The 16,569-nt window shown below is 48.1% G+C and overlaps 1 protein-coding gene across 5 annotated transcripts in view; it reads left to right on the top strand.

The window, feature by feature from the left end:
• GRID1 (glutamate ionotropic receptor delta type subunit 1) overlaps nucleotides 1-16,569 on the top strand; it is a 688,013-nt gene that overhangs the window by 412,103 nt on the left and 259,341 nt on the right. For 3 of the 5 annotated variants that reach the window (XM_013983389.3, XM_021073750.2, XM_084996424.1), the window contains one exon: nucleotides 14,606-14,659. The exons of the other annotated variants lie outside the window; for them this stretch is intronic. In XM_013983389.3, coding sequence (XP_013838843.2) covers nucleotides 14,606-14,659 — 54 coding nt within the window. The remainder of the gene's footprint in view (nucleotides 1-14,605; nucleotides 14,660-16,569) is intronic. 5 annotated transcript variants of the gene reach the window in all.

The raw sequence follows: 16,569 nt of genomic DNA, 5'->3' as shown, positions 1-16,569 counted from the left end.
TTGGAGGGTGGGGACTCTGGGCTAACTCAATACTGTATAAGCTGCTCTGCACTGTGCACCTTTTGCCCCAGGTAAGCCCTTGCCTTATTCCCATTTACTTCCATGCTTACTCATCCCTCCAGACCTTTCAGACTTGCCTCTCCAACTTCTCGCTGCCATCATTTGGCCCATAACATTCCAAGGACATGTCTTTGAGTGCCACAGGGGGTTACTTACACTGGAATTCATCGTTTTCCTCATTTAGCCTGATCCACCTTCTGTCATTATGTAATTGCATCCAGTAGTCACATCAGAGTCCTTTTTCTCCTCTCATCATACTCACTTCCAGCTGCTGACCATATGCTAACAGTGTTTTCTTTCCAAACCTTTGAACCCCACCCTTCCTCTCCGAGAATAGTGACCTCACTTTGCTCTAGCTCTCATCACCAATTTTCTGGACTATTATAACTGCTTTCTAGCTTATTTCCTAAACTTGTGATGCCTGTGACAATGCCATGGACTGGGTGGTTTACACAACAGGCTTTTATTGTCTCACAGATCTGGAGGCCAGAGGGCCAAGATCAAGGTGTAAGTAGGGCTGGTTTCTTCTGAAGCCTCCCTTCTGGGATGGTAGATGGTTGCCTTCTTTGTTCTCATGTGGCCTGTCCTCTGTGAGCATGCACTCCTGCCGTTTCTTACTCTTGTCGTAAGGACACCAGTCCAATTGGATTAGGCCCACCTTTTAAATTTTTTATTATTTACTTTTTTATTTTTGCTTTTTAGGGCCCCACCTGCGACATATGGAGGTTCCTAGGCCAGGGGTCTAATCGGAGCTGCAGGTGCTAGCCTACACCACAGCCACAGCAATGGCAGATCCGAGCCACATCTTCAACTTACACCACAGCTCATGGCAATCCTGGATCCTTAACCCACTGAGCAAGGCCAGGGATCAAACCCTCATTCTCATGGATACTAGTCAGATTCTTTTCTGTTGTGCCACGTTGGGAACTCCAGATTAGACCCATCTTCATGGCCTTGCTTTAACTCAACTCTTTAAAGATTTTGCCTTGAAATACAATTACCTTCTGAGGTCCCAGGGACTGACACTTTCACATATGAACATAGAGAGGCCATCATTTGGCCCATAACATTCCAAGGACATGTCTTTGAGTGTCTTTTGTGATTCTTCAAGGTGGGGATATAAATGCTCCTCAGCATAGATTTATTTAGATTTTTTTTTTAACAGGAGAACTTTTAGCATCTCCTAAGCTTTTTCCCTTCCATTGACCATGATCTGGAAGCTCCCAATGCATAGGGACAAAGCCAGGCTCCATTGCATAGCATAAGACCCTGCTGGTTGGGACCTGGCACAATTTTAGATCATAACTCATGCCTCATGCTACTGACCCTCCTACCCTTATTTTAAGCCACAGCATGACCAAGGCAAGGATGATTCACATGCACATTTAACTCTAGCCGATAGGTACATGAGCCAGACAATGCCATGACTACCTCTCTATCAGGTCATGTGCACACTAAAACTTGACATCCTAAGAAAGAACCTGTTGGAAGAGTGTGTTCCTGGTCTCGAGAGCTTTTTGACACAGCCAGTCTGACCTCTCTGGAATGCAAATCTGACCATACATTTCCCATCCTAACCTGCAAGCCAGGAAGAGGTTTTGGTCTGGCCACATGGATAGCACAGTAGCAGGACAGGACAGGGCTCATGGAATCCCAGGGCTGGGTGGGTGGGTGATGATTTAGTCAATACACTCAGGGAAGAAAATGAAGCTTTAATTGAGCACTATAGAGAAAATTTGATTAATGAAGGTTAGGGCATCAGTTGAAGAGTTCTTCATGCAAATTATATTTTCTGTACTATACTTTATCCATCAGTTAAGAAATCTTCATGGCTATTTTTGATGTAATTGATTTTAGCCTCATCTAATAACTTTAGAACAAAACCCTTATTCACAAGATATGAAGATGTGACTCAACCACTGTTTTCTACAAACTTAAGGCCTCCTCTTCTCCTCCAGGCTTACACATGCTATCTCCTTAGACTGAAGACCCTACCATCCCACCACCACCTGCCCCCTCCATGGAAGCTTTACTCTCCAGGCAGGAGTTGGTATCTGGTTCCTGATTCACTGAAAGCATCTTTCTCACTGCACTTTCTCCCTTCATCTCATGGAATTCTCTCCCTGTGTGGGTCTATGTCTCCCAGTAGGCTGGATTTACTCAAAAACTGGGCTCTAGACTGCCTTATTTCCACATGTAGCATCACTTCTAGCACCTGGCACATATTAGGAACCCAGGACATGCTTGCTAAATGGATGGGTGTGTTCTTTTGCTGCCTCCCTCCCACCTGCTCATGGATTTTCCTGAGGGTGACACCTACTTCTTTGACTTTTCCATCCCACCACATTAATGCATAAAGTGGATGAGTCAGGGAATCCTGTTCTCCCTTGAGCCTCTATCATACCTGTTCTTTCCTTAGAAGGCCTGTGGGGTGGGTCCTTTTCTAGCCTGAAGCCTCTAGCTCTGTGCCAGTGGCCTTTTCCTGGGCCAGGTACCAGGTACCACCACCAGGTACTAGCCAGCACCTAGCTCTTCCCCTGGGCCAAAGGCAACTGCTACCATGGAGGGCAGCATCAAGATGCATCACGTCTACAGCCAGGGGAGGAGCTGAGACTCCCATGAGCTTCCCTGTCCTTGGGGTCTGGTGGGACCAATGGCTACTCCAGACCTGGGGACAGAAATGCCTGTGCTGGGCATTTTGTGTTTATTGATTCATTGATATTAATTCTTTTTTTATGTCCCACTTTTTCCCCACAAAGTGAATGAAGTAGATTTGTTTGTGTGTGTGTATAGATGTGTGTGTGTGTGCATATATATGTGTGTGTGTATATGCACATAACCGTATGAATAGGAGTATTTAGAGAGTTTAAGGTTTCAAATTGCCCTGGGTGTCAAGGTCATGTCTAATACCAAGATCGTTAGATGAAACCAGTAGGGTGTCTCAGACCAAGGAAGTTTGCAGGGTTTGGTTGGTGGTAAATTCTCTCATTGTTTTTTCTACTCCAAGCCCTGAGCTTGGAAGCCTTGTGTTAAGAGAGTTTTCTTTCCAAAGGATGCTGTTCCATGGGTAGGGCCTTTCCAGGTGCTTTGTGCAGGTAACAGAGGTGGAGGGTGGGGCAGGTGGGCCACATCCCTGGGGGTGAAGCACATGTTAATGTGTCTTCTGCATCGGGTCCCTTCTAACAGCTCATGCAGAGTGATGTGCCTTCACTGTTGGGCCCAGAGGGCTTTGAGTAAAAACTAGACTTCTGGCAGTGCCCAGGCCTGAGACCTAATGGTACAAAGGCTTTGTCCTTGGTGAGAAGCCATCTCAAAGGTGGTAGAGCAGTTTATCTTGTGCATACTAAAGGAAACAGTTCTCCTTTTCTTTCACTGAATTTTATTTTGCTTAGAGTAGAGTTGGTTTACAATTGACAATGTTGTGTCAATTTCTGCTGTATAGCAAAGTAACTCAGTCATACAAATTATATATATAGATAGACAGATACACACATTCTTTTTCTCATACCATCTTCTATCGTGTTCTGTCACAAGTGATTGGATATAGTTCCCTGTGCTGTACAGCAGGACCTCGTTGCTTATCCATTCTAAATGTAATAGTTTGCAACTACCAACCCCAAACACCCAGTCCATCTGACTCCCTTCCCTCTCCCCCTTGACAACCACAAGTCTGTTCTCCATCTATGAGTCTCTTTCTGTTCTGGTAGATAGGGTGAGTTTGCCACACCCTCTCTTCCTTGCTCCCCAAGACCTCCGATCTCCATTCCTGGCCTCTCTGAATCATTTTCAGGGGATCCAGAGTCCCATGCTGAGCGTGGAGATGAGCAGCTATTTATGCCTCAGCTTCCCAGCCCCCTGCCCACACCCCAGCACAGGGTGTCTCCTTGGCTTTCATGTGTCACCAGTCAGCGACTTGTTTCCTGACAATTCCTGAGCCAGGGAACTCCGCCCCAGCACCCCTAGGAAGAAGTGGTTCTTGTCTCCAGAACTGAAAAGAAGAGATTTTTCTTTCTATTTCATTCTCCCAAAAGTCAGGCTCATAAAAAGGAATACAAATTACACCCAGCAGCTCTTATCAGCTTGGTAAAGAATTGCTACTTTCAACTTTATTGCCTTAAAAAGAATTCAAATGCTCCGTCTTTTAAAAACAATTTAGGTTGGGGAAAGGAATTATATCCATGTGCAGAAGCGACTTTCCTGGCATGATTTGAAGGGGTCACGGTATTAACCTTGAATGCTGATGCTTTAATTGAGCAGCCTGGGCAGTGTAGTTCTCCTAATGGACATCCTGCTGTGGGTGTGCATCTCTGGGGCTGACAGTCATGCTCTGGAGGCTGGCCTCTGAGGCATTATGTGACCCAGTGGCACTGGGAGGGACTTTTCTGCCCCAAATGGCCCCCACCCTCTCCTCAGCAACTTCGGATGCTGTGAGTCACCAGAGCCAGTCTTTGACTGCATGCAGTGCCATCTCAGACTCCAGTATGAACGTGAAAATACCCATGGGAGGGAGAAGAAAACATTCCTAATCAGTTTTCGACTTTGCGTTTGCTCATATCTGAAAACCGCTTGAAGCTAGAGCTGAACAGCAGAGCGTATGAGAAATGGTTCAGCGCAGCCACCTGCCACCCAAGAGCTACGTCCGCTGCCCCTGGGGGACCTGGTGGTGAGATTGTTCACAGCCCAGTGCAGAGGCTGGCGGCTGCTCTCACGAAACCACAGCAGGGTGTAAATAAGCTCAGCAGTCATTGTCCTGTTGTCCACCTCAGTCCCCACAAATGGGTGTGTGGCAGTCTCCGTGTGGCTATGTCTCATGGCTGGGGATACCTTTCTCTGCCATGAGGCAGGATTGACGGAAGGGCTGGCTCCCATCCCCTCCCATCAGGACAGCTTGGATGTCTGTGAGCGTGAGGACATGGAGAGCCTTATTTGGCTTCTACGCCCTCCAGGTAGCAAGGAAATTATGGACCATTGATTAAAATACAAGTATCCATCAGTTGATACTCATTGGCACTGCCTAGCTTCACTTCTCCAAGTTGATCTTATTAAACAGATCGTGCCTGCAAGCAGACTCCATTTCATCTTTCTGCTGATATTAACGCTTCCTCATAAATTGTCCACATGTAGCATATTCTCACTTTTTATTACAGTCAATTGCACTTCCTGCACAGCCCTGGAACCTGTCTCTGTTTCATCTGAAGGATCCACAAATGATCTGTAATGAATCTTCAGCCCCCTGAGGCTGTGAGCTGGCACTTGTGCCCTCTGCTCAAAGTGGGAAGGCGGTTTGGCAGAGCTGTTTATCTCAAACTTGGTAAACAGTGGGGACCGAGGCTGCGGAGGTCTAATGATTGACTTGAAACTGTTCAGATCCATCAGATTTTTACATGTTACTTAGTCAATTATGCCTTCTTTCTTTTTTCCTAATAGCACCATACTAGTTTTTTTTTTTTTTCTGAGATCAAAGCAACTGTAAGAAACAAATCTAATGAATAATACTCTCTCTCTGGTGTTACAGTAATATCTTTTTAAATGCCATTGATTGACCAGACTAGTCCAGAATTTACTGTGTTGTTAAGCAGGATATATGAGGGCTTTTCATCAGGAGGTTCAGCATTCAGCACAAATGAAGAAATGATTACATTCCCACAGAAAAGCTCTAAAATTTGATCATGTTTCCATCAGCTTCTAAAGGTCACGAAATCTGCATTTATCCACCTTTTAAGATCATTTCATTCTCAGGTTCTCTCAGATGTGTAGAAAAGGGGTGCTGCTTTCAAATAGAGGCAGGACTTACTTTGCATGGCACAATGTTAACTGGAAACCAAATGCATATTGAAACTGTGGGAAGCAAGGACCCAGGCCCCACGTACAAGGGTTTCCATTAATTTGGTACCTACTGTGAAAGTGATGGCTGCCTCTATGTCAATAGCCCTTTGCACTGCACAGGGCTTCCTATTTTATGCCCCCGACGTTCCTCATATTGAGCATTAGGGAACTACACAGGAGCATGAATCCACCCATTCATTCATCCCATAGACATCTTCTGAAATTCACTGTCAGCCAGGGCTGTGGAGCAACTACACCAGCAGCCTTTGAGGAGCTCATCTCTAGGTGAGGGACTGGAGGCTGCGCTCCATATTCAGGAACACTTTGGCAATCAGAGCCCCACCTGACCCAGGAATTCTGGGGAGAGGTGGTGGCCAGAAACTCTAGAATCTAGGACCCAACTTTACAGAAGTCCCTGTGGCTCCCTGGGTCCACACACCAGTCCTTACCACTATCTGCATCACCTTTCAGCGCAACTCTTGGTTTTGCATTAAACATCTACAAAACGTGCCAAAAAATGAGTTCGTCTTTGCTTAGTCTGCAAGTCATCGTTGTGCTCAGAAGTGCATGGGCTTTGGCATCTGAAAGACTTTTTATTATTATTAAAATATAGTTGATTTATAATGTTGGGCCAATTTCTGATGTACACCCAGGTGACCCAGATATGTGTGTGTGTGTGTATTCTTTTTTTCTTGTATTATTTTCCGTCATGTTCTATCACAAGAGATTGGATATAGTTCTCTCTGCTATACAGCAGGATGAAGGTCCTGATTGTGTGCTTGCTGGGAGACTCTGGGCAAGTTTCCCCACCTGTAGGCTCAGATCAGAACCTCCATTCAGGGGCTGCTTGAGACTCAGTGAAGTTTCACGTATAGAGGGCTTTGCTCCGGATTGGGTGGCAGAGGTACCCAGCCTGCAAACAGCCCTCATCTCCATTCCTCCTTTCCCAGCTAGAGCGTTCCATGAACTCCCAGGCCACAGGCTCAGATCTCCCGGAGCAAAAAACCCCCTCTTACTTGTCCCAGAGTTATGTTTGGAAGCTCACGGGATTAATTCTGCCACACCTTCCCCAGATGGCCTTGTGTACCTGGAGTGAATTCCTTATCTCCACCATCTTCCAGAAAACTGCCCCCCCCACAACATGTGCTCAGGTGGCTGTGTTTCCTGCTCCCACCAAGGGTGAGGGCCCTGGGCTTTAAAGAAACTCCAGCAGAGTGATGAGAATGGCAGAAACAGATAACTCACACTTGATCAGGTGGGACCATCTCCTGGGAAAGGCTTGGAAGACAAAACTGAAAGAGAAAACCCTGAAGGGACAAGATTCCCCACTGAGATCCTGGAGTTAAGATGGAGCCAGAAGTAGGAGGCATGGGAGGCTGGGGGAGAACCTGAAGGCAGTTTTCTGGGGAAAGCAAGGCCCTAGAGGAGGTTCTGGAGACAAGGCGTTATGGGCTGCTCTGTGTCCAGAGCTTTGGGGAGCCAGGAAAAGTATCTGGGCTGGAAGCTTAGACCCTTTCCTCAGGAAGGCAGACCCCTAGGAAGCATGACCTGGCCAGACATAGCTCAGTGATCACCGCCATGTATGGGGTTCCATGTGGTTTTGGGTCAATCTTTTGAAACTCAGGCCTCATGGGGGCTGCCTTGCTGATTTCCTTGTAAACGGGCTCCTGAAATTATCTATAGTCTTGCAAGCAGCTACTCCCCTTCTCGGCAAGTGCGGGGCATTGCACTCCCTCCTGCTTCCAAGGGGTGACATTGCACAGTGAGAATTGTTCCTAAATGGCATGTTGCCAAGGCGGCAGTGGGTCTTTAAAGTTAGCGTGATATCTGTCCTTGGGAAAATGCCAGGCCCCAGGTTCCATGGGGGGAATGTTCGGAAATGTTAGAGTTGGGGTTTTAAAAAGATGCTAATCATCGACAAGCTTTCATTATCTCAGGCTCCCAGTGTTGGGGGGGCGTTGGATAAGTGGCCAGCAATGAACACATACATAAATAGTCAGTGGCATTTGTATTTTGTAAAGCAAATCCTCAGCGATGTTGCTGGAAGGCGTCCATGTGGAGGTTTTCTTCCACTCCATTTATTACTCCTTGAGGCCAAGATAAAGTGAAACAGGCTCAGACTTGAGAAAGGCAAGTGGAACAACATTCCAGGCTTAGGAGAACAAGTTAACCCTGGAAAGAAGATGCCATGGCTCCTAAGGGCCTTTTCTCAGATATGAGAAAAAAGGTATTTTTGTTCCTATTGTCAGAGGGCCAGGCCCAGGGCCAGAGGTTTGTGCATTTGCCCTGATGGTTGTCTAGGCTTTGGGGGAGCAGCAGGATCAAGGGAAAAGCACACAGGCTTTGGAGATAGATGAACGCAACCGTAAATGCAATCTCCGCTAACATAGGGACCTGTGTGATGTATGAGTCTAGATCCAGATCTTAGTCTCCTGGCTGTGAAATGGAGTGAGAAGCTGCCTGGCTCCTTAGGGTGTTGGGAATAAAGTGAGGCCTGTGGATATGAAGTGGACATGTCGTATTGAAGTATCTGGCTGGTGCTCGATAAAAGCAGACTCTCATTGACCCTGGAAATTGCTGCAGCTTAGTCCCACATGAAAGTCTGAGGGCCCAGAGAAAGGAGACCAAGGCTGGGGATGCTTCCTCTGATCCCTTCTCAGCTTTCTTCCAGGTGTTTGTATATTAGGACAGATCCTCACCTCCCCGTGGTCAGGCACCTCCCTAGCCCCTTTTAGGTGAGCCGCCCCACACATCCTATCCCTGATGGCGTTAGGGGCTGCTCTGTGTCCAGAGCTTTGGGGAGCCAGCCAGGAACTGGTTTTGTCTGCATCAGCTTCACTATGGAAACTATGGGATCGAGGTGGCTGGGTGGCCAGAATAGGATCTAAATATCCCTTAGCCCCTAGCAGGCCTGCAGGATGGCATGTCCTGTATCACTTCTACCCCAGCTCTGTAGATGCCACTGGCCATGGGAAAAGGCACCTGGAGGTTCTGATGGGGACTGCTGCTCATGGATAAGGAGGCACATTCCCCTCCCCCAGTTTGGGGAAAACGGCTGCCTTCTACTTCCCCTAACAAAGGTCTACCTATGACAGTGCACTTATCTCTCCAAAGGGTGGTACCTGGGGGTCAGAACAAGGGCAGACATCCAGTTTGGCCTCTGCAAGTCCCTTCCCACTAGCTGCCTGTGTCCATCATCCCAGCCCTTTCCGTGGGCTACATGCTATCTAGAACATCTTGGGCCTTGTCTTCTGTTCAAAATGGGCTCAAATAGGAGTCAGCGCCCCAGTTCTTCTAAAGTTCTCTGCTTGGCAGTCTATCGAGGGACCACAGGAGACTTTGGGCTCTGATGGTCTGGTGTGGCCTTTCAGGGGCTCATAGCAGTGACCTCCCCAGGGCTGCCTGTACTGTGCCGAGGCAGTGCATCATGGTTGACATCCCTTGGGTTCACTGAGACCTAGTTTCCAGTGCCCACAGTGTCCGTGTGGAGCTCCTACAGTTGTCAGGCTTCCAATATCTGCCACCGTATTATTTAGTAGGTTGTTCCTAGCCATGGTGCTGGGAAGGGAGGCCTAGTTGCAGGAAACTGGCCTCCCTACCTGCTAAGAGCAAGGACCCAAGAGCCCACCTGAGCAGAAGATCAGCTCCACACCCTGCCCTGCCCTTGGCATGAAGAGACTGCCCTTTATTTGTCTAGTTGGCCTTGTGCTCCCCTGCAGACACCAACAGTGTTACACAGCGAAGCTGGGATGGGGGGAGACCGCACATTATGCTGCCTTGAAGGGTCTGTGGACTCGTGGAGGAGACAGTGCTGATCACACTTGCCTGGTGTGTTGATTATTGGACTTTTGGCCACCGTTGGCTCCATGATGGAGTGGATGAGGCTCCTGGCTCACACCTGTCTGCTGAGTTTGGCTGATACCGTCTGTTGAATGAAGGAAGGAACACAGGAGAGGTTACCTGCTTCTGCCACATTCAGAAGAGACTATCACATGACAACCAGGCAGGATATGAGTGGAAGGAATGGGGAGGACCTTCGTGTTAAGCGATCATCTGGAATGAGCTTCTTTCTGGGCTGGAAGCTTCACCCATAATTTCATTTAATTCTTGCAGTAACCCCAGGAAGGGACGTGTTTATCTCGGGTTGGCTTCCCAGAAGCAGACTTTGAGGTGAGGGTTTGTGTGACAATGATTTCTTAAGAAATGTTTCCAGGGGAATTAAAACAAACAAACAAACAAACAACCAAACCTGCAGAGGAGTGGAAATGTGGAACAGGAAGTGAAGACAGCCAGGGAGAGTGCATAAGCAAGTGAGGAATGAGGCCATATTAGCTGGTCCCACAAAATGAATCCAGAAGCAGCTGAGCTCACACTCTGAGCAGTGGCCATCAGGGCACAGGGCAGCTGAGGATTGTGTGCGTAGCACCCTCAGACCTTAGTGAGGGTGTACGTTTCTGTGAATGCCAAGGAGGATTTTGACAGCTGAGCCACAGTGTCTGCCACTGGCAGTAAATGTACATGGGGAGCCAGTGGGCTGAGAATTCCTAATGGGATTAAGTGGGGACCTGGGCAGACCATCAGTAGTGCTCCTGGCATCTGAATACCTTGTAGGCATGGGACTGCTGCTCAGAGAGGTGGAATATCTCACCCAGGAGCACTCCACTAAGCAGAGGCAGACCTGGGATTTGAATGCTTCACCTTCCTGCCTCCCCCCTACCTTGCTGCCTCTGAGCTGAAAGGGAGGGCTCGGGGGACCCCACATGCCTCAGACATGGCTGGAGAGGATCAGGGAAATGATGGCACTTGGAAGTGGACACTGTCCACTGGGCTGGGAGCATTTAGGGCTTTGCCCATAGAGCTGACAGCTCTCCAGTACGCAAGCAGGAGGGGCTGTTCTTGCTAAATCTGCGGTGGCTTCTTCTCACCATCTATCTCAGCTTCTGTGTGAGTTGCACCTTCTGGAAAAGGCAGCAGCCAAGTGCTATTTATCTCCATGCAGGGAAAAGAGGCTTAACAAATTAGCTAATTGCTAATTGGTGAGGGAAAGTAGGACAGGGAAGTTGGCCAGTTGTCCTGTGGGGTTTTCTGATCAATTCTCTCCATCAATATCTTCCATGCTTGAGTCTGAGACCAGGTGGGAAGATGCCTTCGTATAGCCTGGGCTCCCACCTGCTGCCTGCAACTGAGTCAGGTCCTTCGCACTGCTGGCTCCTGCAGGAACGCTGGAGGACCTCTCACCTGTACAGGTGCATCTACACCTTCAGGTACACAAAACTACATTCTAGAGCAGAGATCCCAGCCCTGGAGGCTAAGAGCTGGGGTTCAGAGCTCTGAAACAACACAGCATCTCAGGCACATGACCATTCCCGGTGAACTAGAAATCCAGGGAGTGAGGATCCAGGGTCTGCATCTTTAAAAGCTCCCTAGGAGGTTCTTACATGCAGCCAGACTTGAGGATCATTTGTCGCAGAATGCCACTGCATGATGAAGTGTTGACCATGGCTCCACCATCATCAACCTCCATGCTGACACTTACATACCATTTATGGCATTACTATCTGCCTTCCATTCAGGCATTTCCTCAATGAGACCTTGCTGCCTCTGAGACAACTCGTTCCATATTGAACTCCTTGGAAAGTCAGAAAGTTCTCTACTATATTGAGTTGATATCTGTTCCCCTGAGTACTGAAGACCTTGGTCCTAAATCAACTCTCAGAGGCTGCAAAGAGCAATTCCAGCCTCTCTTGCACACCTGAACTGATGACTGTAACTGGCCATTGGTTTACACTGTCTCACTCCATAACCACTGCCTGGATCTGCAGTGCCTTCCATCAAGCACAGTGGTACAGTAGGCAACCCCCCAAGGGGCAGAACAGATGCCCAGCCCCCTGCCTTTTCATGGATCTTTATTTAACAGTTTTTTTTCAAATCTCATCTCCCCATTTGCCCTTCTGCTCCCATAACCCAAGCATAAGCCTTTTGAGTTCAGCCTTGTTCAACTGCATCTCTTTAGATTTGGTGCAGTGTTCCAGCTTTCTCAGATGTTATGACAGCCCCCAGTCCTGTATCAGGTGCAGATTTAATGAGTATGTCAATGAGTATGTCGCTGATTGTCCTCGACATGAGCATTAAGCAAATGCTGAGGCGTTGGGAATGGAGGCAAGTCAGAGCCCAGCCGTATGCTGCAGTTATTTCAGAGCACAGATATGTGTCCACTTTGCCCTCCCCAGCTCCCCCCAGGCCTCTGGCTTCTGAAGATATTCCTGAAAGTTTGTGTGTGGAGAGGAGGGAGGCTGTGGGCTGGGTAGCTCTGCCTTCCCCACCCTGCCTAAGGGTCTGAGGGCTCCTCGGAGAGCCATTGGCTCCAAAGTCCCCCTGCTTTCTGTGCAGAGGGCCTGGTTTGTGGAGTCTGTAGCATGGGATGGGAGGTGTCTTTAGTTCCTGGCTCCATGAGGGATCCAGGTACAGGGCTTGGCCTCTCTAAGAGCTACCTTCCAGGAACTCTTGAAGGTTTCTTCCTGAGGTCAGGGAGGGAACGGCCAAGGTGTTTTGAGACATAACTCATTTATCCTGGGGAAGACAGCATTCCATGTGGGCCCAGCTCTTAAAGAGAAGGAGGACTCCTATGGCTGGAGAAGTCTCTCAGGACCCAAGAACGTGGGCGAGTCAAGGGACAAGGGTAGAACCCACAAAGGAGGGGGACCCACACTTCCCATGCCTGCTTTGTGGGAAGGGGCTTGGGACTTGTCTGGAGGCCTTCCTGTGTGTTCACTGCTTCTTGAGACTGAGGACTTAAAATAGTTTACGCACCTTGGCCAACAAGAGGGGGCAAGTGTTGTCTACATTGTATAGTTGAACAGGTGCCAGAGTGGTTAAATGACAGCTGATGGAGGCCATCCCTTTCCAGTCAGGTCCAGACTCCCATTCCCACTTGTCTTCCAGGGGCTGGTACCTTCTCATTTGTAAGCTGGAGGAGAGTCTGTGTCCTTCACCCTGACCCAGCCCAGAGAAGGCCCTGTCCCCACCCACCCTTGGTGTCCTATGGGGAGCTGTCTGTAGGAGACAGGGATGCTACAGCCGGCACTCCCATGGGCTCTATTCCACATGCTTATTGTGCTAGCCAGCAAATGTGTCCATCCCCTGTGGAGATGAGGTTCTAACAGGACCCTGTGCATTAACGGTGTCATGACCTAGGTCCCACATACACTGGGTCATGGGAACAGGCAGGGTCCTTCCCCTCAATGCCTCATCTGTTAAGAAGAACGAATCAGATCTCTGTGTACTGATGAGGAAAGAGAATTTTGATACACTGATAATTCAGAAATGTCTGTTGTAACCAGATGTGTATTGCATGATCCCTTAAAAAAAAATCTGTCTGCTCTGTGTTTGTAGGTACATACATGCAGATGTGACTGAAAACTTCTGGAAGGGGCCAATTCGAACAGTCTCTAGGGGATGAATTTGGAGGGGGTGCCTAGGGCATTTTCACTGCTTCAGCACATTAAAAGAAAATGGGGCCAGATTGAAGGGGTAATTTTGAAAGTTTTGATTATTCTATATTTTTTCAAATAAAAAGAGTAATAAAAATCACATTACCAAAATATCAAAAAAAGTAAAAATGAAAGAGAACTACAATCTGAGCTCTCCCCCAGGTTTACAGATGGCCTGGCAGTGCCTGGCACTCAGCCATGCTTGGCACGTGCTAACTGTGAGTATTCCTTTAGGATGGGCTTGAAAACTGTTAGTTTCTTCTCTTTTTTCAGTTGCTCAGATCTCCAACTAAAGGAGGGGAAAAGCACTCATAAATACTTATGAGCAACAAAATAAGTAACTAGGGCCCATCTGCCTTGCTCTCCTATACTTCATTCATATATTACAAGAGTATTCCCTTATATATTGAACACTGTTTATAGTGTAAGGTTGTAGTGTAAGGTTACAGTGTAAGGTTCTGGTTATAGTGTAGCTGGTTATAGTGTAAGGTTCTGGCTCACAAGTGTGACAGCCACAGACATGGCCTCTGACTTCATGGACACCTGCTAACCTGGAGATAGACAACAAGAAATAAATAAACTGATACCTGTTCAAGCACAGACACAGCAAATTCTATAAAGAAATAGAAAAAAAGTGCTCTAGGAGAGAGTGATGGGGGTGAGGTCACTGCCCAGGAGCCAAAAAGAGCCAGTTCTAGGGTCCTTGTTGGGTTCTTTAGAGCTGAAGGGAGCTCAGAGCCCCAGCTGGGAGCTGCCAACTTTCTGGGTGTTGTTGGGCACGGCTGGACAAGCTGCTATAAATCCCCTGTTCCAGATTCCTGATTCTCTAGCCCCAGGCAATGATGACACTCAACCCCGCCCCCCAGTGCCCCTCCTGAAAGGTGTTTGCAGGCATTCTGCCAGGGGATGGTGTGCACCCACCTGTGGCCCTGTGATGCCTGCAGGAACTGGAGCTTCTAACCTTGCTCTGGGCGGGTGCATGAGAGCTCCAAAGAACAGCAGGAAAGCAGACATCCGTGTTCAAATGATGCATTTTGTAGCAAAGGCAGCCAGAGCTGGCCCCAGGGGGACGGCGTGTTTTGTGAAGAAAATATTCTCCAAGAACAATGTTTATCAAACCCCATCTCGGCAATCATCCTGTGTGTGTCTGCCAGCTTCTGGCTTGCTTCTGTTCATGTTCTTTGTTCTCTTTTTTTTTTTTTTTTCTTTTTTTCTTTCTCTCTCTGCAGGCCGTGGAGACCAACCTGGCTTCCAAGGACAGCCACTGGGTGTTTGTGAATGAGGTAAGAGCCCCAGAATGGTGAGGGGCGTGGCCTGCCCTGAGCCCGTGCCCCTTGGGAAATCACTGCGCGATCCTTTCAGGTCCAGTTCTGACTTGGGGAGCTGGAGGGAATTCCAGGGCTCCACTGTGCATGACAACAGGTGAAAGAGTTGGAAGGGAGCCGCCAAGATGCTCCCCTGGAGCAGAAACCAGGGAAACAGTGGAGATCTGAGTCCAAGAGTCAAAGAGGTGGTGTCAGGTGTTAGATATGCTGGTGAGGGGAGAGCACCAGTCAGGGGTCAGAGAACAGAGAGGTGAGGGCAGGTTAGAAAATGGGTTGCAGAGGGGACAGGTGGAAGAATGAAGAGGGGATGGAGGCTGCATTTCCTGCAGGAGGTTGGAGGTGTGTAAGGTGAATGTGTATGAGTGTGTGTGTATAAGACGGCATGGGTGTGTGTTTGAGTGTGTGGCTGTATATATTTGTGAGAGTATGTATGGGTCTGTGTGCCTAAGTGTTTGTGTGTGGGGGGGTTGTCATCAGTGTGTGTACTAAAGAGTGTATGTGTCAGTGTATAGGGCTGAGAATGTGTATGCGGGAGTATTGTCAACTGAAAAAAAATGTGTAATCTAAAGGTTGAGAATTGTGTTTTATTTGGCGGACAGAACTGGGGACTTAAGCCCAGGACACTCAGATAACTCTGAGACTGCTCCAAAGAGGTAAGGGAGGGGCCAGGAGATGTCTTGCAACAAAGACCAAATAGTTGGAACATCAAAAGATTACTGTTAATTAGGAGTTCCCATTGTGGCTTAGCAGGTTAAGGATCTGACATTGTCTCTGTGAGGATGCGGGTTCCATCCCTGGCCTCGCTCAGTGGGTTAAGGCTCCAGCATTGCCACAAGCTGAAGCAGAGGTTGCAGATGCTGCTTGGATCTGGTGTTGCCCTGGCTGTGGTGTAGGCCAAGAGCTGCAGCTCCAATTCAACCCCTAACCCAGGAAATTCCATATACTACAGGTACAGCTATAAAAAGAAAAGGAAAAAAAAAAAAAGAGATTGCTGTTGATGAAAAAAACCCAGATATCTCAAGCTAAGGGACTTCCCAGTTTTCTATGCATAGGAAGGTGCAAAATTCAGGACTCACTGAAATCGTTCCTATGATAAGCACCTCATCTATCTAGGGCCAGTACCCTGTGCTTTCTCATCCTGAGTCTCCTCAGGGTTCACCATCCAGGGTGGCTGCAAAGACTGATTGCTAGATGACGGGCATCCTGTTTCTACCCTGAGTTCCCTAAAAGCTCATCTTCAGGGCAGTTGTAATGTAATGCCTTGATGGCTGCAGTATCTTTTGTTTATTAGCAGGCAGCGTTTTTTTTCACTGATAGTGTGTAAGTATGTGATACCCCCCCCACTGCAGCTGGTGGGGGCAGGAGTCAGTGTAACCATTTAAAGGGGGTAAATTTCCAATTTCTCCCATGACTGGCCATCCCACTGGTTTGGGCCCCGGGAGGAATGCGAACACCAAGGCTTCACTGTTGCCTGATCTGCTCTTCACCAATTATACCCTAACTGGCCTTGGCCTCCTCCCTCCTACAGGCATTTCACAGAAGAGGCCTGTAACAACATGCCCTCAAGTTCCAGAAGAATCCCCGCTTCCCTCACATCCGTTCAGGAAGCACCCACCAGCGCAACCCGTGTGAGCCAGCTGGTTGTTAGCATAGCTGACTCTAGAAGGTGCTTCCTGGCACAGGCTTTCCATCAGCCCTGTGGCCTTCCGTTGCTCCTAAATTAAGTGATCAATTTCTAATGGCTGCATTCTAGAAGATGCAAGGTTTATTATGGAAGTAATTGATGCTTTTATGATGGGTGTTTCTTCATTAGCTCTGTGCTACTATGGCTGAAAGAGTCTTGGGTGGCTTATTTTAATAATTTTGCA

This window comes from Sus scrofa, chromosome 14 (assembly GCF_054392235.1).
Source record: "Sus scrofa isolate SSC_HxYL_T2T_F1_AM1 chromosome 14, Sscrofa_HxYL_maternal_Yorkshire_Landrace_v2.0, whole genome shotgun sequence".
Lineage (NCBI taxonomy): Eukaryota > Metazoa > Chordata > Mammalia > Artiodactyla > Suidae > Sus > Sus scrofa.
Note: the sequence above shows the minus strand (reverse complement) of the source record. Positions and strands in the feature narration are given on the sequence as shown.